General features: G+C 38.3%; 4 protein-coding genes across 4 annotated transcripts; 2 read left to right on the plus strand and 2 right to left on the minus strand.

The window, feature by feature from the left end:
* The first annotated feature begins 397 nt into the window (after positions 1-397).
* On the plus strand, positions 398-3,989 carry LOC106396910 (translocase of chloroplast 159, chloroplastic). Its single transcript, XM_013837419.3, has one exon. It carries the CDS (start codon positions 493-495, stop codon positions 3,916-3,918), a length of 3,426 nt encoding a protein of 1,141 aa, XP_013692873.2. The 5' UTR covers positions 398-492; the 3' UTR covers positions 3,919-3,989.
* Positions 3,990-5,134: 1,145 nt separating this feature from the next.
* On the plus strand, positions 5,135-6,787 carry LOC106390780 (heat shock factor-binding protein-like). Its single transcript, XM_013831314.3, has 5 exons — positions 5,135-5,313; positions 5,688-5,741; positions 5,854-5,877; positions 5,956-5,998; positions 6,405-6,787. The coding sequence occupies exons 1-5, from the start codon at positions 5,311-5,313 to the stop codon at positions 6,539-6,541; spliced, it is 261 nt and encodes an 86-aa protein (XP_013686768.1). The 5' UTR covers positions 5,135-5,310; the 3' UTR covers positions 6,542-6,787.
* Positions 6,788-7,478: 691 nt separating this feature from the next.
* Positions 7,479-10,339, minus strand: LOC106394593 (uveal autoantigen with coiled-coil domains and ankyrin repeats). Its single transcript, XM_013835157.3, has 7 exons — positions 9,659-10,339; positions 8,426-8,464; positions 8,286-8,339; positions 8,131-8,184; positions 7,981-8,034; positions 7,818-7,889; positions 7,479-7,690 (listed from the first exon to the last, which is right to left on the minus strand). Exons 1-7 carry the CDS (start codon positions 9,716-9,718, stop codon positions 7,574-7,576), a joined length of 450 nt encoding a protein of 149 aa, XP_013690611.1. The 5' UTR covers positions 9,719-10,339; the 3' UTR covers positions 7,479-7,573.
* A 222-nt stretch (positions 10,340-10,561) lies between these two features.
* Positions 10,562-14,897, minus strand: LOC106396617 (endoplasmic reticulum metallopeptidase 1). The gene is made up of 13 exons (XM_013837057.3): positions 14,740-14,897; positions 14,325-14,660; positions 14,011-14,249; positions 13,771-13,927; positions 13,598-13,675; positions 13,410-13,484; positions 13,209-13,328; positions 12,984-13,139; positions 12,382-12,904; positions 12,139-12,295; positions 11,610-11,719; positions 11,406-11,518; positions 10,562-11,330 (listed from the first exon to the last, which is right to left on the minus strand). Exons 2-13 carry the CDS (start codon positions 14,652-14,654, stop codon positions 10,659-10,661), a joined length of 2,730 nt encoding a protein of 909 aa, XP_013692511.1. The 5' UTR covers positions 14,655-14,660; positions 14,740-14,897; the 3' UTR covers positions 10,562-10,658.
* Between the last annotated feature and the right edge of the window lie 11,112 nt (positions 14,898-26,009).

The raw sequence follows: 26,009 nt of genomic DNA on the forward strand, positions 1-26,009 counted from the left end.
TCTTCTCAAACATCAAACTCTTGTCATCATTTCTAGATTCATCAAAGTATCAAACGTGTCTACTTGTTCCTCTATGAATTCAAAAATATATCCATGTTAGACAATATTGCTTCTATCTACCTTTGTCAATCTCTATCCCTCCACCAGGATTCAATGTGTTGCATCCTCATTCTTTACTACCACTCTTTTTTTCTCTTCACCGGATAACTTTTAAGGAGGCTCTCTTTCCGGTGGAGTATGGCGGAAGTATAGTCTATGGAGTTGCATCGGGAAGCCGTCATGGTTGCGGTGGAGATGGTTAGCCAGAGATTCTTCCAGGCCAAAACATTCAGCTATATTTGAAACAGAAAGAATAAAATAACAAATAAACCCCAAAACTTTCAGAATATTCCGTATATTCCCTTTTCAAATTTGAAATACTCTAATTGGCCACAAAAAGCTTAGTTTAGTCTCGAGCCGCTCGTTGTGTTGTGTGGAGAGAGACACAACTCTATGTGGACCTCTCCTCTTCCACATAGCCACCACAAGCTTCAGAAAAACCCATACAAAACCCTACAAATCTTATCAAACAAACAGAAAACACACAAAAAGCCTCTTTTAATTTGTTCTTCCTTTTGTCCATTACCGTTTGTTTCCTTCTCTCTCTCATTACATGCTTTTGGTAATACCAAAACTATAAAAAAAAAGATGCTAAATATGGAGCGGGAGAAGCAGCTTCGAGGTATATCGATTATCGCGGCAGAAGCGGTTAACCCGGAGAAGTCTCGAGGAATCGCGATTCCTGCGGTGAGAGCGGTTGTGGCCGACGCGTTGCTTCTCACGCGCAGCCTCTCCGGCACGTTTTCATCTGCAGGCTCGGTTCCAATCCGTGCACCAATCACGACTGACGACGAGGATGATGATGATGGTTCTGTTACGGACGAAGGTAACTCAGATTCCGGGACTGATGAAGACGATGGCTTTGAGTCTGTCTCTGGGGATGCAGACGATGAGGCTGAGCTAGAGGATGTGATTGGGGTTCTAGGGGAAGAATCAGTTGGTGAAAATGGAGACGGGAGTGTTGTGTTTAGGCCACTTGGAGGTGATGTTGAAGAGGAAGCTTCTGTTAATTACTCTCCTTTGGAGGAAGAGAGTGAGGAAAGTGAGAGTGAAGTTAGTGAAGCTAAAGTAGTCATTCCCCGGGCCAGCTTGTCTTTGAATGATGATGAAGTTTTGGGTAGCAGTGGCGATGAAGAAACTGAAGTTCAAGATAGGGTATTGCAGTCTGGAGATTTGGGAATGGTTGATGAACCTGAGTGCTCAGCTTCTGTTTTAACTGATGTCGTTTCCACAGCGGTTGAGATGAAGGTAACAACAGATCGGTTAGAAGATGGTTTGATATCCTTTGGGGATATTGAAGATTTGAGTCTCGGTGTTCCATCAGGAGGTTCTGATGATGTTATGGTGCAAAATGAGGGGAGTATAGGCTTGGATGGAAGTTCCAGGCAACTCATCGAGGAGGATGGTGGTGGTAGCATTCAAGAATCTGACGCTTTGATGAAGCCAGGTGATGTACAAGGAGTAGAAGATAGTGCAGTTCAACTATCAGATTGCTCAGGCTCTGTAACAGGCGAACTTGTTTCCACTGAGGAAGAGATGGTGCAAGTTAATCTTTATGATGATGCTTCGGTGTCCTTTGAGACTGGTCTAGGTGCTGCGCCAGGAGATTGCAGTGCGTTAGTGGTGGAAAGTGAAGGAAACGCTGTAGATGTGGACAAAGGGTTAGATGAAACTTTCAGCAAGCTTGTTGAACAAGGGGTAGGTCAAGAAAGTGTCAGCAAGGAGAGCGATAACAAAATTGACGATGGTAGTGCTTGTGAAGCAGATGAATCGATGGTTCATGGTGAAGGCTCTATTGGATTAGGAAGTGGAGAACCAGGGGATGAAGACACTGGATTCATGGTAGGCGAGGCAAAAGAAGTAACTGAAAATGCTTGCGGTGCTCTTGGAAAATTAGAAAACCCAGAATGTGAGGACGAACTTGAAATTGGTAGGAGTTCTGAATGTTCTCAAATGACTCCAACTCTGGATTCTGCAACGACGAGAAACATTGAGGTCGCTCGAGTGATAGATGTTGATGTAAGTGGGTGCGATTCTTTTATCCAAAAAGCTGACCAAGAGGCTGAGAATGAAGGAACACAAGAATCAGAGGATATTGATAGGAAGCTATCACTTCCTGATGAAGATAGAGCATCAACATCAAGTAGTTCCTTTGAAATGGCTAATGAGAGTGTGGAAAGTGGGGAGAAGATTTCAGAACAGGTTAGCAAGCAAGTCACTTTTCAGTCTGATAGTGAACCGGCGGGCAGAGAAGAAACCAGCTTGCTTTCGGTTAAGGATGTTGAGAGAAGCATGCCTGAAAAATCTTATGTAACTGCTAATGTTGTGATGGAAAATGAGAAGCAGATGGCAGGGCTAATTCATAATCACAATCACACTTGTCTGGAGCTTGGCAAGTACGAAGGAACAGGCGATACAAAGGAGAAACTCTCTGAATCCACTTTTCAGAATCGTCCTGAAGAGTTATCCTCCGATAATTCTGTACAGCTGATAAGTGGGAGAGTGAAGGAAAGAATTGAGAAGACGAAGCTCTTGAAAGAAAAAATCCAGAAGATTATAAAAGGAATTGATCTTTGCAATGAAGATTCAGCTGTTACTGAAGTTGAGTCTCAGCAGAGCCTAGTAGGTGAAGACCATCACACATCCTCAGAGCTTGATGATGATCACGTGTATGACGGAACAAAGACAAAGCTGCCTGAACAAGAGTTTCCACTCGGTCTAAGCTTCTCTATTAACGTTCTTGTCATCGGGAAAACCGGTGTGGGAAAAAGCGCAACGATTAATTCTATCTTTGGGGAGACTAAATCTGCTGTTGGCGCATTTAGAGTTACCACAAAGTCTGCAAACTACGTAGTTGGGAACGTTGGAGGGATCCTGATAACAATACTTGACACGCCAGGTCTCATGTCCTCTGCAACCGAGGAATGGTATAATCAGGATGTCCTCGTGTCGATAAAGAAGAGCATGAGAAGGTTCCCAGTTGATGTCGTCCTCTACATTGACCGTCTAGACGAGAATCCAGACGTCCGCTTACTTAGAACCATCACCAGTTCTTTAGGCTCATCCATATGGAGAAACGCTATCGTGGTTCTAACTCATGCAGCTTCTGATGTTCCAGATTCTTCAAGCTACACTGCTCAAAGATCTTCTCTTATGCATCAGTCAATCAGACAAGCGGTTCCAGAGTTAAGCTGTGTTGACCGGAGAAAGATGCCTGGAATTGTCTTGGCAGAGAACAACATGAACGAGTCTACTTGTCCGGATTGGAGATTGAACCTACTGGTCCTGTGTTGCTCTATTAAAATCAGGTGCAACTCCGGTTCATTGTCAAAGCAGAAAACCCTTGTAGAAAAGCCGGATGCTTTTGACTCCTCGCAGCTTCGCTCTTTCACTATATTCTGTTCCTTGTGGAATGTGTTGCTTCTTGGTTCTGACCAAGGACATGCTTCGCAGTCACTTGCTGATTTGGAGGAGAAGAAAAGGCGTTTGCTGGAATCGTACCCTGAGATCCTCTGGGACGAACAGAGTCAGGAAAGTCTGGAGCAAGAAGACGAGGGGAGAAGACATGAAAAAGAAAGTGTGAGAAGAAGAAGAAGAGGAAGGCTTGGATTCCAAGCTACGAAAAGGTTGGGTATCTATCTCGATACATGTGATTTGCACACAGGGTTTTCAATGGGAAACCGTTACCATGGCAGTGGAAAGGTGGAACAAGAGGAAGGGAAGGTGTTGGTGAGGATGAGAGGCTCGTTGTCTGTTTTAGGATTGGTTCATGTGGTGATGTCTGTAATAACTTGTGTCTACGGTCGGAAAGATATTTAGATTGCTCTCAAGTTGTAGTAGAATTTGTAACAGCAACATACGTATCTAATATGAGCTTTCTGTTTATACTATTTGATGGCCCGACCATACAAGACCCTTTCTGTTGGATATATAAAATGAATGTTTGGTACAGATTTGGTTTGACTCGGTTTGAACTAAACCAAATAGGCAAAATTTTCGATCGATTTGAAATTTGAAAAGAAAAAGATTTGAAATTTGAATGACACAATTGACATAACGATACTGCTAAAGCAAAAGGGTATTCTGGACATTTACATATCGCAGGTTAATAAAAAAAAAAAAGGCTCGTCTGTTTACTGTGCAACAATAACTGACGAGCCTTTTTTTTGGCGGTTTTGGCGGAAAAATTCGATTTTGCGGTTTTGGCGGGAAAACGCGATTTTTCAGTTTCGGCGGGAAAACCCGATTTGCCGGTTTCGGCGGGAAAACCCGATTTGCCGGTTTCGGCAGGAAAACGCGATTTAGTAGTTTCGGCGGGAAAACTTGTTTTTGCGATTTTGGCGGGAAAACTCGATTTTGCGGTTTTGACGGGAAAACTCAATTTTGCGGTTTTGAGGGGAAAACTAGATTTTGCGGTTTCGGCGGGAAAACCCGATTTGCCGGTTTCGGCAGGAAAACGCGATTTAGTAGTTTCGGCGGGAAAACTCGTTTTTGCGATTTTGGCGGGAAAACTCGATTTTGCGGTTTTGGCGGGAAAACTCAATTTTGCGGTTTTGAGGGGAAAAACTAGATTTTGCGGTTTCGGCGGGAAAACCCGATTTGCCGGTTTCGGCGGAAAACTTGATTTTGCTGTTTCGGTGGGACAACGCGATTTTACAGTTTTGGCGGGAAAACTCGATTTGCCGGTTTTGACAGGAAAACTCGATTTTGCGGTTTTTGCGGGAAAACTCGATTTTGCGGTTTTGGCGAGAAAACTTGATTTTGTGGTTTTGGTGAAAAAACTCAAATTAGGTTTTGACGGAAAAACACACAATTTTTGTTTTTTGACGGAAAATCTTTATTCTTAGTTGTGGAGCAAAAACTCGATTTTGTGATTTTGGGAGGAAAACTTTTGATTTTGATGCTCAACAAATTGGAGAAAAAAATCATATCATATCTTAATTTTTCTAGTTTTATCTTTAAAATTTAAAAACAAAAATAAAAGAAATATTTTTTTCAATTAAATGAGCTAACCTGGTACCAGCTCTAACTATTGATTATAATAGGGTTAAAATAGGTTTGGGTTAAAATTGTGCTGGGTTTATAATATAAACAGTAGAGGGTTGGGGAGTTAACATCCCTAACAGTAATACACATCGCTCATCACCGTCGTCTCATCGCTTCCCTTCTCCATAGTCCTCCGTCGTCCGACCAGACAGAAAAACCCTTAAAATGGTACGTACGATGCGCGTTGCTTGATTTTGATCGAATTCATGTTTCCTATCACGAAAATTAGGCCCTTGTTCTTTAGATCTGTCGATTGAATTTCGGGATTAACTATCAATATTTTCGATTGGGTGGATTGATCATCGAGTTTAGAAACTGTTTGTTCTGGATTAAACGTAACATGAAAATACAAGATCTGATGAGATGATCCATCATAAGTTGAGTAGGAATGTTTTATGCATTGAGTTTCTTGTTGCCTGCAAGATACGCATAGTAGCTCATGCTCATCCTTCATCAGTTTCTCCATGTTCATAAAGCTTCATGATCCTCCTTTGCATGTAATAGATTGATTATATTCTTAAGAGAGCCTTTTCTCTCTCTAGGATGGGCATGATTCTGAGGATACTAAGCAGAGCACTGCTGATATGACTGCTTTTGTAAGTTTCCCATATATCCTTCTCTATACTTTTATTATTTATTATTCTTAATTTTTTAGACAATTTCACTTTCGTTTTGTCACTGTCTGAATCTTTCTTTTCTTATACGCAGGTCCAAAATCTTCTGCAGCAGATGGTGGGTTTAAGACTGGAAATTACAGCTTTGATAAGTTGATTCTGATTAGAATTTTGGTATTTTTTTTGTGTGTTTCAGCAATCCAGGTTCCAGACAATGTCCGACTCCATCATCACAAAGAATATCCTTTTTTCATCATCAACTCTATATAGTTTTGCTTGGATTAAAAACATATTTGAAAATGTTTCCCTTTTAGAGCAGGAATGATGATTCTTTAATATAAGGGAACTAACAATTATCTTAATGCCAAAATAGTTGTCCGTCTTTTTTCTCTGATTAAAGTATATCTTGAGATTCTAAATGTCTATATTCTATAGATAGCACCACATGTTTTTATGGTAGGGTATCATGTTAAGCTGCTCTTATATACACATTACTTATTGTTCTCCATGCGCTATATATATCCGTGAATTGATTTAAGTTTGGAATCTGTGGGAACTCAAATCACTGTCATCAAGTTGTGTGTCTGTGATCTGTCTCTTTTACATAAAATACGTGATCTCCTTGACTTTGATTGGTTAGCTCACTCGATGACATGGGAGGCAGAATCAATGAGCTGGAGCAAAGCATCAATGATCTAAGAGCCGAGATGGGAGTTGAAGGCACTCCTCCTGCTGCCTCCAAATCAGGCGATGAACCCAAAACACCCCCTAGTTCCACTTGAACACTAAGTGTCACATGATCTTCCTGCTTATGTATGCATCTGCAGAAACATTGTCAAGTTTGTTCAGGAGCAGTATTATTACTTTTAGATTTCAGTTTCAAAAGGCATGAACATGTTGTTGAGTTCATCAGATTGATTGATGGAGGATGTGGGTACATTACATTATTATGCACTTATGTTGACTTGCTTTCCATGTTGGTTTTGATGGATCTATACTCCGCTTGGTTATAGATTTATATTTCTATAGTCCGAATGTACAGCAATTACAACTTGTGTATACCCTAACAATCTATCATTATCGATTTTTATCAGTAGCAATCTGTGATGAGTTGTTTTATGCTTGTCTTGCGTTCCAAACTCTAAACCTATTTCTCGAGAATTTGGTCACAAAACTCCAAACCACTAGTTTCTACATAAAACTAACTCTAATTTATGTTTGCTCCAAATTATGACGAACTCGTATAACAAATGAAAGAATACACCAAACAAAAACGCGTAATAAATGAAGTAGTTGGTTTATATGCAACTATGGACAATTCTAATAATTGTAGTTTGCGTATTAAGTTAGGCATATATGGTTAGCTTTGATCATTGTTAAATGCTTCACCACAAATGATTTTAATGTAATCAATTGAAAAACAAACGATTAGTTGAAGTACTTGAAATGAATCAAAAGAAGGATTTCACGAGACTATTTGTAGACTCAAGTGTGATCGAGCCTACTACACTTGTAGATAGTTTCTCATTTTCTTAAAAATATTATCTAGGCTTCAAATACCCGGTCTACACCCTAGACCAAACCGCTTGCTTCATTGGTTAACGGAATTGTTGAAGAATATCTGTTGTCTGAGAGACTAATTATAACTCTCGCGAATGTCAAAGACAAAAGGAGACGTTTGGTTTTGAGATCATTACTAAAGTTGGTTGGGTTTGGGCATTGTAACTAAAACCGCAGTACTAGCATATTTAAAAGAGTAACGGTACAATCTCAAGGTAGTAGTAGCCAGCCAAAAGAAGAAACATTTTCATGGTCTAATGATGCTCTGCTTCTTTAGCATTCTCATCAATCAACAGAGGTTCCACTTTCTCTTCTTTCGCCTCGCTTTTCTTATCCATTTGCCCTTCAGAATCTTTAGAGTTCTCTTGCAGCTGCAAGGAGAAACAAAAATGGTGAGAATCATGGAGGAGGATATTAAAAAGGCTGGTTTCTGTGCTGTGTTATATACCATTTTATCTACAAAAGATAGCGTAAGAAAAAAGAATTTAGAGTACTCACGCCTAAGCTTTTGAGGCTAGCAGAGACATCGTCTTGCTGCTGATTCAAGGTGGTTTTAAGATCTTTGAATTCCTGAAACAAACGCATAAAACATGCATCATGAAACAGAAACCAACCGGTAGGTAAGATATGTATGTGCCTGGGACTAACTATAAATACATACCTCACGGAGCTGCTCAACTTCAAGATTAAGAGTCTTCTTCAGCCCAGAGAGCTCCTATTACATTTACAGCAGCGAGTAAATAAGAGTTTATATATATATATATTTTCCGAGCAGAAACATTAAAATGTATAGAGAAGAGGAAGTACAGACCTCACGGTAGACTTGAACTTGGGTGTCAAGCTTACCTCTCCAACTTTGCAAGTCCTGTGAGAGATGTACGGTTGTCTTGGTTTAGAAAGAAGACAAGAGATGTCTGAAGAAGATGAGAGAGAGAGAGAAGATGGTGCTAAAAAAAAAAAAAAAACCTGCTTGAGATTTTGGATCCTGTTAAGCAACTCGGCCCTTGATTCGCTTAGTTCCTACAGAAGAATAAAAAAAACTCAAACATGGGGAAAGAGCTTGGCATGACTAAAAGGAGAAGATGGAAGCAAACACAGGTACGTACAGTGAGCTTGGAATCAACAGGATTGGTGTTTTCTTTCTTCTGCAGCAGAATAAGAAACAATCAAAAAGATCAACATCACATTTCACTTAAACATTCAACACTCAACACGCCTGGTATGTATAATTGAGGTTGTTGATAACTCAAAGACACAATTGCAAAGAACATAACCACAAATCCATCAAAACTACCAAGAAAAATTCTCTAATTTAGAATAATTATGCAAAAAAAAAAAACATAAAAAAAATCTGAAGAGATACACAAGGATTAGACAAGAAGCACCAAATTAAAAAAATTGCTTTTGCAAGTGAATTGAAGCAGAATCTGAGATTGTAACTCTCATTTGTAAATAGAATCCCCTGGACTATATTTGCGAAGTGATTTTGCCACATGTCATGTCTACAATCAATTTCAGAAAACAAATATGACATGGATAATTTTATTTAATGTTGATTTATATTTTTGGCAAACTTATTAGAATATGGTAATAATTCATATATTACATTTAATATTGATATTTCTTTTTGGTAATTTTTTTTTAAATATGGTAATAGCTCATACATTATCTATAAAATAAATATATTCATATTTAACATTTCAAATTTTGAAATATTATTACTTTTGTATAATTATACAATTTGTATTACCAAAGCTTTCAAAAATTTCTACAATTAAAAAAAAAAAACAAATATCTAATCGTAAGATCATTAGGTTCTTATATATCTACAAATTTTATAAACATTGTTTAGGGTAAATTTTTGATAATTACACAATTTTATATCATTTTTATTAGTTTTATACAAATTGATTTAATATATATCAAATATATATTAAATATTAGTAAGAAAATAGTAAAATCTATAATATTTAATAAATTTTACTTTTAAATATAAGTTAGATTTAAAAAATTCCTTAGGAAAACACCTAGTTTTACATTAAATCTACTGTTGAAATCCTCAGTAACAACAATAAAGAATTGAAAAAATCGAAAAGAGCAGAAACGAACTTGACTCGAGAATTAAAAATTGGAGATCTAGGGAGTTTCAGACAAAACACACGGATCATCTAGTTCCGAAATGTCTCACAGTTAATCCCAAACCCTCAATAACTTAATTATTTAACTAATAATTATTTATCAACCACCAAATCCGACAAACTCTCAATCTCAGACCACCATGCGTCCCTTGAATCGACAAAATTAAAGCGATTAGAGAGCAAATGAGAGAGAGATATTACCGGAGACGATGCGGAGACAAGAGCCGAAGGAGATGTTGAATCGGTTGTTTGGTCCGCCATCACAAATGTTATCTCTACGCCAAATTTCTCTGGTTGGGATTGATTGAAGAAATCAAATCGGTTGACGAGGAAGAAGAAAGAAGAAGATGTATTGTTAAACTATAAGAGAGAGATTGGTAAATTGAGAAGCAAACAACTCGAGACTATTTAGTGATGTCTGTTGGGAGCGGAGTCTCAATTTTCAAATATTAAAAAAAAAACAAAATTAATAAAAAAAATTAATAATACTCCCGTAAGTAATAGCATCAACATTTTTCAAAAAAAGACTATTTTATATCTATGTGATTCTTTTTCCCAATACGTCTCGAACTTTACTCTCATTTTAGAATATTTTTTATTTTCAAATATAGAAAATAAGAACACCACCGGTTATAAGGGAGTCTCTAATAGCGTGGATCCCACAAAAATGGTCGGTTCCAAAAGTCGTGAATGAAGAAACGACTGTGGTGGGTTTTTTGCACTGTTCACGGGTTCCACCGACATGTGCCGATCCGCGATTAGTTCATTTTTTTAATTTTTTTTTTTTTTAAATCAGCGAAAATAAAAAAGGAAAAAAGAAATTAGAAACCCATTTCACCGATAATGATGGTCTAAATATTCGTTCGTTTTGGTTGGCCACAATGTCAGTTCAGTCGAAACTGAAACGCTGTGGAATCCAGTAAAATGTTTGACTTTTACTCCATATCATATCCGCTGCTCTCATTTTTGTAACCATTTTAGTTTTTATATAAAATCTTAGGTCATCTTTTTACACATTATCAAAGATTAATGAAATTAGCTGAGTAAATTTGGTTGTTTACATGCGTACTCTCTTCTTTCTACCCTTTCAACTTTATTCTCAAGAACTCAAAACTCGTGCTTTTTGATGTCACCAACAAGAAGAAAACAATGTATTGTATAAGGAACCAAGCAGAAACCGGCAAGTGATGAAGAGTGTGTCTTATTTAGTGTAAGGAAGAGAAGCAAGAAAAGCGAGAGTAAAAGGAGACGTGGATTTTCCAAACTGTGAGCAATATGTTGGAAGTCTTTCGAGAACCCTTTGCACTTGTGGAGTGATACGATCAAAGTCAGTTCTCAGTTTCAACACAGGTCTCTGCATCTTCTTCTTCTCAACACCCTTCTTCTGGTAAAGCTTGAGAACAAACTTTGTAGGCGCCTTCTTCCCACCAGAGAACTGAATCTGATGCCATCCGTCTTCGCCGCTGCTCTTCTCCCCACGTCCTATCATCAACTCTTCATCCTCCTCCTCCTCGCCTACTTGCAGTGTAAAGTCTTCTACTACCTCCATATCAATCCCAAGAATCCACCGCGACGACCCTCCTGTCTCCATCGAAACCGCCATGATTCTTCTCTCGTCGTCTCCTCTCCCTTTCTCGTCGTTTACCACACGCAGAACTGGTACATCGCTCTTGTCCCATCCAACCTCGGCGTCCTTCTTGCTCACACAACTGTACTTAGCTTCAAAACTGACGAAATCTACCTTGTTCTCTCTCCCACAGCTGAACCCTTCCTTGATCTGCTCTGCTTCCACGTTCAGGTTTCCAGGAGTGTTTGAGGATAGAGAAATGAACGACGCTTGTTCTTCCCCGCTTGCATCCACAACATGTACTACCTATACATGTTTACAACCACATTAAAAGAATTAAACAACTTCCACTGAAACGAGAGAATCAATAGGACTACTTACATTTACGGCTCTCACGGTGTCCTCAGTGAATGCAGGAAGAAAACCAGAAGCTACAAGAGCAAGAGAGAGGGCAGTGATGATGCATAGTGCAGTGACAATCGACCTTTTTGAACCTGGAGATCACAAGTTTGTCGTTAATGCTTAATCAAGTAAGAGTTTGTTAATTATAAGTGTCTAAAACAAAGTTTGGAGATGGAGGATTACCGGAGAGATGAATATAAGCCAGGAGGTATACCATAGTCAGACTTACGAAAGTAGCAATAACAACAGCAACCACAACATTGCCTAGCCATTCTGGAGTTCCACCTGGGTTCCTACACACCCAAAAACAACAGCTACATTATAAGGTTTGTTGAAGCTAAGAAGAAACAGACTCACAGAACCAATATTTATCATTACTTCTTTCATTAGTCGACCTTATTTACTAAGATTGACTATAAACTAATTACCTTTACATGGATTCATATTGGGAACATTTTCTTTCTTTCTCTAGGTTTAGGCAAGAGAATCTTAGCCAGTTTATGATACTAACATAAAGTGGATCTCTCTTCATTCCTCAAAGGAAGGAAGAACATGAAGAATCAATTTAGGTGAATCGATAACCAAAGGAAATCAAAAGCAGTTAAGGTATGTCTTTCCCTAATATCTCTCAAGCACACAATGATCAAAAAGACTCTTAATCTATCAGCCCTCTGATCAAGCATCTAACAGGATAGTGGCTAACAGTTTTTACCTGTCAAATCGAATGAGCATGCCGATCAATGTGCCAGCTAACCGGATAAAACCGCCAGCTGAAACCAAAAGTGGTACAGCCAAGCTGATAACGAGAGTTGCAAGTTTGAGGGGCTTTGGGAATCTGATTGGAGTTAAAGTCGCCTCAAGCAATCCATCTGCCCAACCATTACGTTTGAGCAAGTTAAGCTTAAGATAATCCAAAGGGAAACACCTTTTTTAAGGGAAACACCATTAGGCTTACATGCAAATGCAGGAGGAACGAGCCAAACCAGAGCGAGGTAAGTTGATCCAAGTTTATAATAGGTTCCAAAGACCAGAAGAACAAACCACTGAATAAAACCAGCTTTAAACAGCCATCTCTCAGCCTCAAGCTTAGCCAAATTATCCCGTAATGTTGGTGAGAGTTCCATATTGTTCGAGTTTCGGTTTGATGGTTTCTTCCGAAGGAAACTAAAGGCCAGGTGCTGACCACTTATTGACCCCAAAACCGCAGGCGATACAAACAATCCAATCGTCATCAATGGGTACGAAGCATAAGGCACAGGTGATGAAGAGATCCAGGGCAGTATGAAGGCAACAGCTACCGAGAAAGCTACTGAGAATATCCATGCGAGGATGAAACTCAAACAGGACAGAATCACCGACACAAGAGCCGGATAACCACCCATGAGGCAAGACATAACCCATATAAGCATCGATTGCATGATCACTGAAACATACATCATTGTCGCAAAGTTTTGCCTGTATACAACCATATACTTCCCCTGAGAATTGACAATAAGGAAAGACGTTAGTACATGGTATAATGAGAATTAAAAACAGAATAGTTAGTTGTGAAATCACCAGAATGTCAAAATAGATAGCTGCGTCCGAGCTCGATGTCTCGAGTGTTTTATCCTTTGGGAGATCAGAAGATGAACCAACACGGAGGAGGAAAGCAAGCATGTTTTCACCAAGATGCTGGAGAGATCCTGGTTTTATCAGCTCTATCTTATCATTCTGCCACGCAAGCAAATAAAATATTACACATCTAAAAACAGGATCAAAACAAAGAAGAAGATAAATTACCTTAGTGTGATAGACAGCAGTGTTATCTGCAAAAGCAAAGTCCAATCCTGAGAGACCAGCAACCTCCTTGTATACTTGAAAATCAGTCGCAGACTTTATGACTCCGGAAGTGAACAGATCCTGTCACAGTAAAGCAAAGACATATAGATGCATACATATAACAATGAAGGGGGCAAGGAGTAACAGTTGAAAAGTACATACCTGTCCCATGATCTGACCAGATGGATATTTTGCGGCCATGGCAAAGTTTTCAATAGCCCATGGACTCGGACCAGCCTACACCCAGAAAGGTCGAAACTCCCACTTGAATTGAATATAAGGGGCACTCCATGGAGACTCATCATAAGATTAAGGCACAAACAATGGTTGGGAATGAGAGTAGATAATACCTGAAAAATAGCGGACTTCCCACCCGCACCCATGGCCTCTAAATCAACAGCTAAACGTACTGTGGAACTCCATGGATGCTGCATCAGTCATTTACAGTTTCAGGAATTAAGAGATCTAATCACATCAACTCCACCAAGTCAAAAGAACCAGGTCAGTGAGTGATCATACTTACCTGAGTAATGAAGCTATGAGCGCCATTAAGACCTTCTTCCTCTCCAGTATTGAACAAGAAGATAACAGAGTTCTTAAATCCATGAGCAGACTGTGAAACAGACCGAGCTAGCTCCAGCATTACAGCTACACACGAACTACAATCTCCAGCCCCACCTCTTCATACATTTAACAAACCAAGTAAACAACACACATAATTCTAAAAGTCAATTGATAGGAGATGAAGCGACACAATACATACGTTGAGAAGACAGTATCAATGTGAGAGGAGACAAGGATAGCATTCTCTCCTGCTTCTGATTCATACTTGGGCATGATTCTCACTACAATGTGACTTATATCTGAATACACAAGCGACTTCCCTTTAAAAAGACCACCCACAAGCCGGTTCACACCGGATTTAGACTCGAAGAAGTCAACATTCACATCAACATCAAAGTGAGCAGTCTCTTTAACTTGCTCAACTTCCGCCAGCACATACTGCAAAAGATAAAAAAGACTTTTAAAATACACAAATTACGAAACAAAAATGGCAACAAAGACAAACCTAACAACCTCAAGGGCGTGGAGAAGAGCATCAGAAGAAACAGGATGGGGACCAAACTGAGTCAAAGCCGTGACGTGTTTCATAGCCTGAATCTCGGAGAAACCCCTTTTGCCAGCTTGTTTAGCGGTTAAGGGACGAGGTAGGTTCCCGTGCTGGTGGTTGTAAACAGCCCAGGACGAGTATATGATGAGAATCAACACTGAGAACCATGTTTTCCCCGACCTTCTAACATCAACCACCTTCTTATCAAGGACATCGTTGTTGTTATCGGTTTGTTGACTGGAAGATGATGGCTCTGACGCCGAATCTGAAACCGCCTTGGGATGACGCTTCCTCATCGTGCTCTAGTGAAAACAGAGGGGTTTGATGAGGAATTAAAACCAAATCGTGATAGATGAATCATAGAACAGAACAATTTAGTACCTGAGTGAGTTGGTTCCTCGCGAGCTGTTGTGTCTTGTTGTCTTCCTTCCCCGACGGAATTAGACTCGGGAGAAGCACGAGACGATGTGATTTTTTTCCGAAAACAGCAACAACAACAACAACAAAAAAAATCTCAATTAATGAAGATTATAAGGTTGACCACCTATAATAAGTTTCAATCAAATAAATGATAATTATATTTTTGACCAATCAAATATTTGCTCCACTGTAACAAGATACAGTAAATTAAAAATGCTAAGACTATGGTATTTTATAATTTATAAAGCTATTAATTTACAAAAAAAAAAAAATTATTTTTTAGATATCTGTATTTTAGAATATACTTTCTGTGAAGTAAAAAATGAAGAAGTTAATTTCACATCTTAAATAAATTCATTATATTATATTATTTAGGGTATATATCATAAGAGATAGGTTTTAGATACTAAATATTACCAAAATATTTTGAAATGTTAAGAAAAAATGTTGAAAGTATAAGGTAAATAATATAATATTTTATTTGTACTTACATAAATTGCATGTATAAACATTATTAACTTATAATTTTAATAGGATTATACATATTAAATTAGGATTTTTCAAAAATATTATCTCATTATATTTCTTAATTATGTTTTATATTGAACCAACTAAATTTATAACCGTTAAATTTTTTTTAATTTGTCACGTTTATTAATTTATCGAATTTTCACTATACATTTATATCTGAAACTTAAAACAAATACTAGAACTCTTTGTAAACAAACTTGATTTTTAGTTCAAGTATAATATTTAGAATTATATGCTAACCATTACTCTTATTTATTTAATAAGTTTTAAATAATAATATAGATTATTTAAACTAATGATTTGGCTAAAATTATTAAAATATGACAATAAGCAGAATAACCAACTAACAAAAATTATAAGAACATAACAAATAAATAAAGTAATAATATGACAAATAAACAAAATCAATTTGCAAATAATAATATAGATAGATAGATTAAATTCAACATTCTTTTTGCCAATATATTCAATACTTTATAAAAAATTCATATCATTTTGATCGGACTAGTCCAAAGTTTTGTTCACTTTCACCCAAAAAACTATATTTCAACTACAAAAGATAAGATTTTAGGACGACAACACGTTTCAGGATCGATCTACATATTAGGTGGAATTAAATTATATTGTTCCTAGACACCTACATGGATATAAGCCCTTGCTTTTAGTCCACTTGAATACTGACAAAGAGATAAATTATATCCATGTATTCTCTGTAATTTCTCTTGAAAATTAGTCTAAACCATTACATAGATCCGAGATATTTTGCATGTTAATAAAAAATTATAAAAGAAAAAAGAAAGTTGTTGTCAAAGTGAGGTATGAAAGAATCATCATATATAAAACTTATGTTAATTCGTACAAGCAAATAATTAAGAAAGTTTATTTGAATAAATCTCACATAAGCCTAGCTAGGCGTTAGCGTTCGGAACCCATCGAATTCGGATTGATTGATTCGAATTTTTGGATTTTATTTGTATTGTGCTTATAACTTTTATTCGGGTTTTACTAATTATTAGATCAGGTTCGATTCAATTTTTTCTGGGTTCAGTTCGAATCATATTATAATTAATGTCTAGAATTACCCATGAATATCTTTTAAACTAAAAAATTGACAAAAAAAATTCTAAAAATATATAAATTATTTAAAATCTAACTGAAAACTAATTCAATTGTCTAAACCAACTAAAATTATTAAAAATAACAAATAAAGAAAACTACAAAATATATAAAATACTCTACAATATCTAAATTACCTTAACATATATAAAATATAATATATTTTATTAATTTCGAATATTTCACTACAAGAAAACAAATGCTTAACGACGAAAATTAACGAGGAAAAACAATCCTCGTAAATTTGCGTCGAGTTTACGACGAATTTACGTGAAAAACTAAAGTCATCGTTATTTCCTCGTAACGTAACGACAAAACTGTTTCGTCGTAAAGTGGATGTAATTTTACGAGTATTTTACGAGGAAAATCTATTTCCTCGTAAATACGACGTAAACTTTGCGTGGTATTTACGAGGGAATAGTTTACGTATATTTAGCGAGGAAATTTTTGAATCCACCAACTTCATAGGTGTTACACGTTTTTTTTGCCCACCTAATTAATTTTCGTCGAAAATTCATAGCAAAATTACAACTACCAGATTCAAATTTTCCTATAAATATGGATGTTTGAACATCATTTTAAACACACCAACAACAAAAAACGTGAAAGAAAAAAAATGGCTGGCTCCGGGACTATTTACGAGTTGCGGAAGTGGATGTATATGCATAGAGATGCTAACGGGAGAGTGTCGAAAGAATACCTTGCGGGTCTGGAGACATTTATGCATCAAGCAGATTCAACACCGCTCGCCCAAGAAAGTGGTAAGATGTTCTGTCCTTGTCGGAAATGCAACAATTCGAAACTGGCAAACCGTGAAAATGTTTGGAAGCATTTAATAAATAGAGGTTTCACGGCAAATTACTATATCTGGTTTCAACATGGAGAAGGTTTTAATTATGATCAGAATGAAGCTAGTAGTAGTAATAGCAATTTTCAGGAAAAAGAACCGGTTGATCATCATTTGCATAATGAACATAGTTACCATCAGGAGGAGATGGTAGATTATGATAGGGTTCATGATATGGTAGCTGATGCATTCGTAGCTCATGATGAAGATGAAGAACCTAATATAGATGCAAAAAAGTTTTACGAAATGTTAAACGCGGCGAATCAACCACTTTACAGTGGTTGTAGAGAAGGTCTCTCTAAATTGTCGTTAGCTGCTAGAATGATGAATATTAAAACTGATCACAATCTACCTGAAAGTTGCATGAACGAATGGGCGGACTTGTTTAAAGAGTATTTGCCGGAAGACAATGTGTCTGCTGATTCTTATTATGAGATTCAGAAACTGGTTTATAGTCTTGGGTTGCCTTCGGAGATGATAGATGTTTGCATCGACAACTGCATGATCTATTGGGGAGATGATGAGAAGCTAGAAGAATGTCGATTCTGCAAGAAGCCACGATTCAAGCCGCAAGGACGGGGACGTAATAAGGTACCGTACCAAAGGATGTGGTACCTACCAATTACAGACAGATTGAAAAGATTGTATCAATCAGAGCAGACTGCTGGAAAGATGAGATGGCATGCCGAGCATACTCAGACGGATGGTGAGATGACTCATCCATCAGATGCAAGAGCCTGGAAACATTTCAACAAAGTACATCCAGATTTCGCTAGCAATATCCGGAATGTGTATCTCGGATTATGCACAGATGGATTTTGTCCGTTCGGAATGTCAGGGAGACAATATTCATTGTGGCCAGTCTTTCTTACCCCATACAACCTGCCACCGGAGATGTGCATGCAACGGGAGTTACTATTCTTGACCATATTAATACCTGGTCCGAACCATCCAAAAAGGTCCCTGGATGTTTTCCTACAACCACTGATAAAAGAGTTGAAGGATTTGTGGTCAACAGGGGTGAGGACGTATGACTGTTCAACGAAGACGAATTTTACGATGCGAGCGATGCTTTTGTGGACCATAAGTGATTTCCCTGCCTATGGGATGTTGTCTGGATGGACTACACATGGGAGATTAGCTTGTCCATATTGTAATGGAACGACAGATGCGTTTCAACTGAAGAATGGTAGGAAGACAAGTTGGTTTGATTGTCACCGTCGATTTCTTCCCATTGGCCATCCTTACCGAAGAAACAAGAATTTGTTTAGGCACAAAAGGGTTGTGAGAGACACTCCTCCTCCATATCTAACTGGAGAACAAATTGAAGCGCAAATCGACTACTACGGAGCTAACGAAACAGTTCGTTGGGGTGGTAATTGGCATGTCCCTCGTAATATGCCAGATTCTTACGGTGTTCATCACAACTGGCACAAGAAGAGTATATTTTGGGAGTTGCCATATTGGAAGGATCTTCTTCTGCGCCACAACCTCGATGTGATGCATATAGAGAAGAATTTCTTTGAGAACATCATGAATACAATATTGAATGTCCCAGGGAAGACAAAAGACAACATAAAATCGAGGTTGGACTTGCCGGATATTTGCTCAAGAAGCGAGTTACATATTAAAAGCAATGGACAAGTTCCCGTTCCGATATTCAGATTATCTTCAGAAAAAAAGTCGGTGTTGTTCAACTGGGTGGCATCAGAAGTGAAGTTCCCCGATGGGTATGTTTCGAATCTCTCTAGATGTGTTGAAAAGGGTCAAAAGTTCTCCGGGATGAAGAGTCATGATTGTCATGTATTTATGCAACGACTACTGCCCTTTGCATTTGCGGAGCTACTTCCAACAAACGTACATGAAGCACTTGCAGGTACGTAGTGTATTATATCACAATAATTTACAAAATAATATATGACTAACAATGTGTTTAATTTTTTTTTGAATATAAAAGGCATTGGAGCATTTTTCAGGGATCTGAGCACACGCACTCTTAAAGAAGAAGTTGTGGAACAGCTTCAGGAGAACATTCCCATCTTATTGTGCAACTTGGAGAAGATATTTCCTCCCGGATTTTTTGACGTCATGGAGCATCTAGCTGTCCACCTCCCATATGAGGCATTGCTTCGTGGACCTGTACATTACGGATGGATGTATCAGTATGAGCGAGCCATGAAATATTTGAAGGGAAAAGCAAAGAACCTCGCCAAAGTTGAAGGTTCTATAATTGCTGGAAGTTTGACGGAAGAAGTTTCTCACTTCACATCGTACTACTTTGCGTCAAAAGTACGTACACGGAGAAGAGCTCCAAGAAGATATGATGATGGTGGTGTTGCGCCAACATATGCAGTTGCTGGTGTTCCAGACATCTTTAGCCAGATTGGGCGACTCGGTGGGAAGTCTAAAGAGGTTTGGTGGTCGAGTGAAGAAGACGCTCATAGTGCACACACCTATATTCTACTCAATTGCGAAGATCCATTGATGCGTTATTTTGAAAGGTAACATATATTGACACTTCGAAACACATATAAGTATAATTAATTGTATAATTGCGAGAGATTCATTCCTATAAAATGTGATTTTACAGCCTATTTGTTTCTCAAGTCGAAGAAACATTTCCTGGTATATCCACAAGTGACGTAGACAAAAGGAAAGATCAACACTTCATTAAGTGGTTGCGGAATCAGGTATTAACTAAAACGTTTTTTTCATACATTATCTGTATTTCATTAACATTCTCTTTATTTTTGCAGGTTGATTATGACGACGACGATGCAGATTATCCTAAGTGGTTACACGAAGTAATTCAATCTCCACTTGTAAAGGTCACCACATCACAGATGTATTTCACACGAGGCTATACTTTTCATACATATGACTATGGTAGACAGCGGGCGACCAGTAACTATGGAATATGTGTGAAAGGGGAAACAGATTTCTACGGGATCTTGACGGAGATTATTGAAGTCGAATTTCCAGGGATACTGAAGCTGAAATGCGTCCTCTTCAAATGTGAATGGTTCGACCCCGTCGTCAACAGAGGTGTTCGGTCTAACAAATTCGGTGTAGTTGATGTCAACGGTGGACGAAGGTACAACAAATTCGAGCCTTTCATCTTAGCTTCACAAGCAGACCAAGTTAGCTTCCTTCCATACCCTCGGATGAGAGATTCAGGTATAAATTGGTTAGCAGTGATCAAAGTTACACCTCGAGGACGAATCATCAGTGGAGAAGAACCACCATTGCAAGAAGAACAGATAAATGAAGTTGAGGAACCTGAACAAGAAATTGATGACATCCTTCTCATTGATCCGCATAATCACGAGTACGAAGATCTTACCGATGATGCCATAGACGAAGCTGTTGAAGACGAGTTTAATGAAAATGATGATGTTTCTAGTGATGACGAGAATGTCGATGTATCCGATTGATGTATTTGTTTTATGAATAAGATGAGGGAGTTTGTTTTATGAATAAGATAATGTGGGGTATGTTTTATGAATAAGGTAATGCCGAGAGTTTGTTTTATGAATAAGCAAATGTGGGAATTGTGGTTTGGAATGGAAATAAAGATGGGGTTTGGAGTATATGAAGTAGAAAATAAGGAATATGGGGTTTGGGGTTTCGGATTCAAGGGATTTAAACATAACACTCGTTAATTCCACGTAACAAAAAATCGTCGTAAAGGACTCGTAGGTCAACGAGGAAATAACGAGGAAATATAAAAATACAGAACGTGGGACTCGTTAATTCCACGTAGGACAAAATCGTCGTAAATACCACGTACGATGAATTCGTCGTAAAAACCACGTAGGATGAAATCGTCGTAAATACAACGTAAGACAACGAGGAAATAACGACGAAAACTAAAAATAAAGATGGGGTTTGGAATATATGAAGTAGAAAATAAGGAATATGGGATTTGGGGTTTCGGATTTCGGGTTTCGGGTTTGGGGTTTGGGGTTTCAGGTTTCAGGTTTTTGGTTTCGGGTTTCGGGTTTAGGGGTTCGGGGTTTGGGGTTTGGGGTTCGGGGTTTAGGGGTTCAGAGTTTGGGGTTTCGGGTTTAGGGGTTCAGGGTTCCGGGTTTCGGGTTTTGGATTTCGGGTTTCGGGTTTCGGGATTGGGGTTTCGAGTTTGGGGTTTCGGGTTTAGGGGTTCGGGGTTTCGGGTTTCGGGTTTTGGATTTCGGGTTTCGGGTTTCGTGTTTCGGGTTTGGGGTTCTAGGGATTTAACCATAACACTCGTTAAAAATAACGACGAAACTTAAAATTAAATATGGGGTTTAGAATATATGAAGTAGAAAATTAAAGATGGGGGTTTGGGTTTTGGGTTTCGGGTTTGGGCTTTCGGGTTTCGGGTTTGGGGGTTGGGGTTTTGGGTTTCGGGTATGAGGTTTCGGGTTTCGTAATTCGGGTTTCGGGGTTGGGGTTTCGGGTTTCGGGTTTCGGGTTTGGGCTTTCGGGTTTCGGGTTTTGGGTTTGGGGGTTGGGGTTTAGGAATAACGACGAAACTTAAAATTAAATATGGGGTTTGGAATATATGAAGTAGAAAATTAAAGATGGGGGTTTGGGTTTCGGGTTTCGGGTTTGGGCTTTCGGGTTTCGGGTTTCGGGATTGGGGTTTCGGGTTTCGGGTATGGGGTTTCGGGTATGGGGTTTCGGGTTTTGGATTCTAGGGATTTAAACATAACACTCGTTAATTCCACGTATGATGAAATCGTCGTAAATACCACGTAAGCATAAATCGTCGTAAAGACCACGTAACCAGAAATCGTCGTAAAGACCACGTAAAAAGATTTAAACATAAAACACGTTAATTCCACGTAAGCATAAATCGTCGTAAATACCTCGTAGTGTAAAAACTAGAAAAAAGGGAAAAGGATCAAAATACCAGAATAACATGTGGCAAGACTCCCAGCAATTATAATACGTAAGTCTCGCCCACATGAATTCTAATATCTTATCATTTTCCTATTTTTTTCAAATATTTATAATTTGAATATGATTTTGCTGAGGAATGTGATTTCAGATAGGTGTGTGATTTGGGAGTTTATGTGTGGTTTGAGAATGAGAGTTGTGGGTATATTTATAGGAAAGCAAGCCTCGTTAATTCCACGTAGGCAAAATCGTCGTTAATACCTCGTAAACAAAAACACGTGCCTTTGTGATTCCTCGCAATTTCCTCGTAAAAAAAACACGGGCATTTGTAACTGCTCGCTATTTCGTCGTAAACTTACGACGAATTTGCGACGATATGTAATCTTATATATACACCCGAGCGCTCACTCTTTCTTTCCTCTCTACTTCCTCTCTACTTCCTCTCCATTTCGTAGCAATGGTAAGCCTCTCTGATTCCTCTCTAATTTGGTTAGTTTATGATAGATTAGGTGGTTTATATAGGGAATTTAGATAGGTTTGCGGATTTTATGTTATTTAGTGTTGATTAGGTGGATAATGTTGGGAAATATATTGTTGATGTTAATTTTAAAAATTTCATTTTTTCCCAGGTTCGAAAAGGAAGACTTACTGCCCATTACAGAGAGATCTTCGGTGAGTCGGGTAGTCGTTTAGACCCGGCCTCTTCTTCCGCTCCCAGTTCTTCTGGCCAGGAGACTGTCCCCGAGACTCAGTACACTCAGAGAGTCTCTGGGTCTACTTCTTCTAGTGCACCATCGGCTCCTCATTTGCCTCCTCCGATGCCTCCTCATGTGCCTCCTCTGATGGCACCTCCGATGGTCGCCGATATTCATCCTGATCTGATGGTGCCTCCGAGTGCTCCTTACTCGGAGTACACTGTAGAGGACATTCTCAGTCTGCCAGGCAGAGAAGGTTTACCAGTCATCGACCCAGACCGACCGGACGGAACGTTGTGGTATGTTGCATTAATTTTTTTTTAATTCGTTTAAATTTCTTTTATAACATTAAAAATAATTTATATTTTAAATTTGTATTTTCCAAGTGGGGGGTTGACGGTTGTCTTGCATCGGACGTAACCGACACGATCAAGGGTTACTTCTCCATGGCACATCCAAACTGGAGTAAGACGCCTCACTACGTCAGAAAGACGTGGTTCAAAATTTACGCTGTAAGTTTCTATTAATTAATTATATATATTTTAATTTTTTCATGATTTATATATATACTTTCTAAAAAACTAATTGTTAATTTATTTTATCCAACAGCAAAAATATAATTGGGCCTTGGGGATCACTGAGAGGGTGAGGAAGAAGTTTAACGCGAAAGCGAAAGTTCGCTTGTTGGACACGGTCTCCAACTGGAAGGGTGACTGGATCGTGAAGGGGTATGAGCGTGGCAAACCCGCTGAGCTCACCACGGATGTGTGGGATGGCCTCATCCGTTATTGGCGCCTTCCTGATTCCATTAGAATCGCCAAGGCTTGCTCTAACTCCCGTAACACGGTCGATGAGCACGGGAACGGGCCGATGCTTCATACTACGGGCCAAAAACCCCACGCCGGTGTCCATTTGGAAATGGTAATTAAATATTTTATTAAATAATTTTTTTAATACATATATTAATTTATTATAACTTTCTTAACTGTTTTTAGGCCAAAGAGACGGGACATCACAAGAACAAGGCGGGCGTATTTGTAGATGGCAAGTCCGAGCAAATCTACAACGACGTAGTTGCTCGGGTTGAAGACCGCCAGACTCAGCTGACCCAGCAGTCTACCGACGGATTACCCGTCACCTTATCCACACTTGAAGTGGATAAGATTTACGAGGAGGTAAATTTTCAAAAAAATTAATTTTTAATTATTCATTTAATTTAACTTTAAATTTTTACTTACAATATTTATTTTTTGTTTTTAAGGTTGTCCCTAAAAAAAGGGACGGACGTTGGGTATTGGTTCCGTCAACGATGTTCCGAGAGCGACATCGTCTTATGGTCAGCGACGGGATGATGAAGTCACGGAGCTGCGTAGAGAGTCCGCTCAGCTGCGTAACGAGTTGACCGCGACAAAATCTCGTATGGGTGGAGTCGAGGGCTTCTTGGACGTTATTGCGCCCACAAATCCGGAATGGGAGTCCATGTTGAGGAACATGCGACAACAACATCCCATTCAAGGCGAGTCATCCGACGTACATAACGAGGCGGATGTTACGAGAAGGAGTGATGAATTCTACCGGGCGATGAACGACCCTTAGTTTTTTTTTTGGTTGTTGTATTATATAAATTCAAAACTTATTTATATATAAAATATTTTCATATTGATTTATTTTTATTTTGAATTTTAATTTATTATTAAATTAAATAATTTTAATTATTTTTTAATTATATTTTTAAATTCTGTAAAATAATAAAAACGAAGTAAATTCGTAGCCAATGTACGACCTCTTTACGTGGAAACCTTACGAGGAAATGACGAGAAACATTTAACGAGTAGTTTACGAGGAATCATTTACGAGGAAATAACGAGGAAAAGTTTATGACCATTTTACGAGGAAATCATTTCGTGGTTGTTACGTGTATTTTGCGAGGAAACTCTTTCAAGGTATTTACGTGTAGGTTACGAGGAACTATTTTCGAGGTATTTACGAGGTATTATAGCGACGTCCTTACGTGGAATATTGACGTGGTCTTTACGACGAATCGTCCTACTTTGTCTTTACGACGAAATATATTCCTCGCTAAGTTACGACGAATTAGCGAGGAAATATGTGTTACGACAGACGTGTAACGAGCAAACGCGTTTCCTCGCTAATTCGTCGTAAAGCCTTTTTTACGACGAATTAGCGAGGAAAACTGCCCTCGTTAAGATTATGTTTTCTTGTAGTGTTTATGGAGTTTTGTTCAATTCGTATTGTACCCGAACTCAAAATTATCAAAATCTTAAGCCCTGTTTGGAATATTTTTGTATAATGGTTCAGATCGGATTTTGATTTTTTTGTTTTTCCCCAGTCATTACCGGGTACCTTTCCACGAGTTAAAGTAGGGACTTCGGTTTAGGGTAAAAACGCACAGGACTAAGCCTACCTTTTAGAAATATCAACCTCCACATCTGCCTATCAATGGCGTTGACTAAGATGCCGTCGAAATCTCCAGGTTGTAAGGGGATAAAGAATTATTATAAACTTCAAAGCACGTTCCACATTTTCAAGTTGAGAGAAAAACAAAAAAGCCATTATAAGCAGCATTGACGGAGATCAATTCTTTATTTGCTGCCGGGTCGTAAGGAAAAAAATAAACGGAAGCACGTTCAGCATGACGAGTAGAAAACAAAAGAAGATGAGCACTGAATCCCACTAAATTATATCCCTAGCTAGCTAACCTCTATAAATACACTATAGCAAGCATTAATATCATCAAATGAACCAAACAAAATAGAGAAAAAAACAAAAATAGCACTAAATCAAGTTTATGTTCCCAAACTAGCACTTAAGGTCAAAAGTCACAAAAATAACACTTAATGTTTTATCAAAAGTCACAAACTTAGGGTTTAGAGTTAAAGGGTGGGGTTTAAGATTTAGGGTTTAGGGTTTAGGGTCTAGAGTTTAGGGTTTAGGGTTTAAATTTTAGGGTTTAGGGTTTAGGGTTTAGAGTTTAGGGTTTAGGGTTTAGAGTTTAGGGTTTAGGGTTTATGGTTTAGGGTTTAGGGTTTAGAGTTTAGGGTTTAGGATTTAGAGTTTAGGGTTTAGGGTTTATAGTTGAGAAATGAGGTTTTGGGGATAAGATTTCAAATTTTGAAAAATAAAAAAATTAATATTTTCAA

This window comes from Brassica napus, chromosome C1, assembly GCF_020379485.1.
Source record: "Brassica napus cultivar Da-Ae chromosome C1, Da-Ae, whole genome shotgun sequence".
Lineage (NCBI taxonomy): Eukaryota > Viridiplantae > Streptophyta > Magnoliopsida > Brassicales > Brassicaceae > Brassica > Brassica napus.

Coding starts and splice junctions, on each gene's coding strand:
- LOC106390780 (XM_013831314.3), top strand. Junction 5,742..5,853: donor CTGCTGATATGACTGCTTTT/GTAAGTTTCCCA, acceptor TCTTATACGCAG/GTCCAAAATCTTCTGCAGCA. Junction 5,878..5,955: donor AAAATCTTCTGCAGCAGATG/GTGGGTTTAAGA, acceptor TGTGTGTTTCAG/CAATCCAGGTTCCAGACAAT.
- LOC106396910 (XM_013837419.3), top strand. CDS start 493: ATGTGGACCTCTCCTCTTCCACATAGCCACCACAAGCTTCAGAAAAAC.
- LOC106394593 (XM_013835157.3), bottom strand. CDS start 9,718: ATGGCGGACCAAACAACCGATTCAACATCTCCTTCGGCTCTTGTCTCC. Junction 8,340..8,425: donor CTGTTGATTCCAAGCTCACT/GTACGTACCTGT, acceptor ATTCTTCTGTAG/GAACTAAGCGAATCAAGGGC. Junction 8,185..8,285: donor GGATCCAAAATCTCAAGCAG/GTTTTTTTTTTT, acceptor CATCTCTCACAG/GACTTGCAAAGTTGGAGAGG.
- LOC106396617 (XM_013837057.3), bottom strand. CDS start 14,654: ATGAGGAAGCGTCATCCCAAGGCGGTTTCAGATTCGGCGTCAGAGCCA. Junction 13,676..13,770: donor CTCATAGCTTCATTACTCAG/GTAAGTATGATC, acceptor TGACTGATGCAG/CATCCATGGAGTTCCACAGT. Junction 11,720..12,138: donor ATGCTCATTCGATTTGACAG/GTAAAAACTGTT, acceptor TTGGGTGTGTAG/GAACCCAGGTGGAACTCCAG.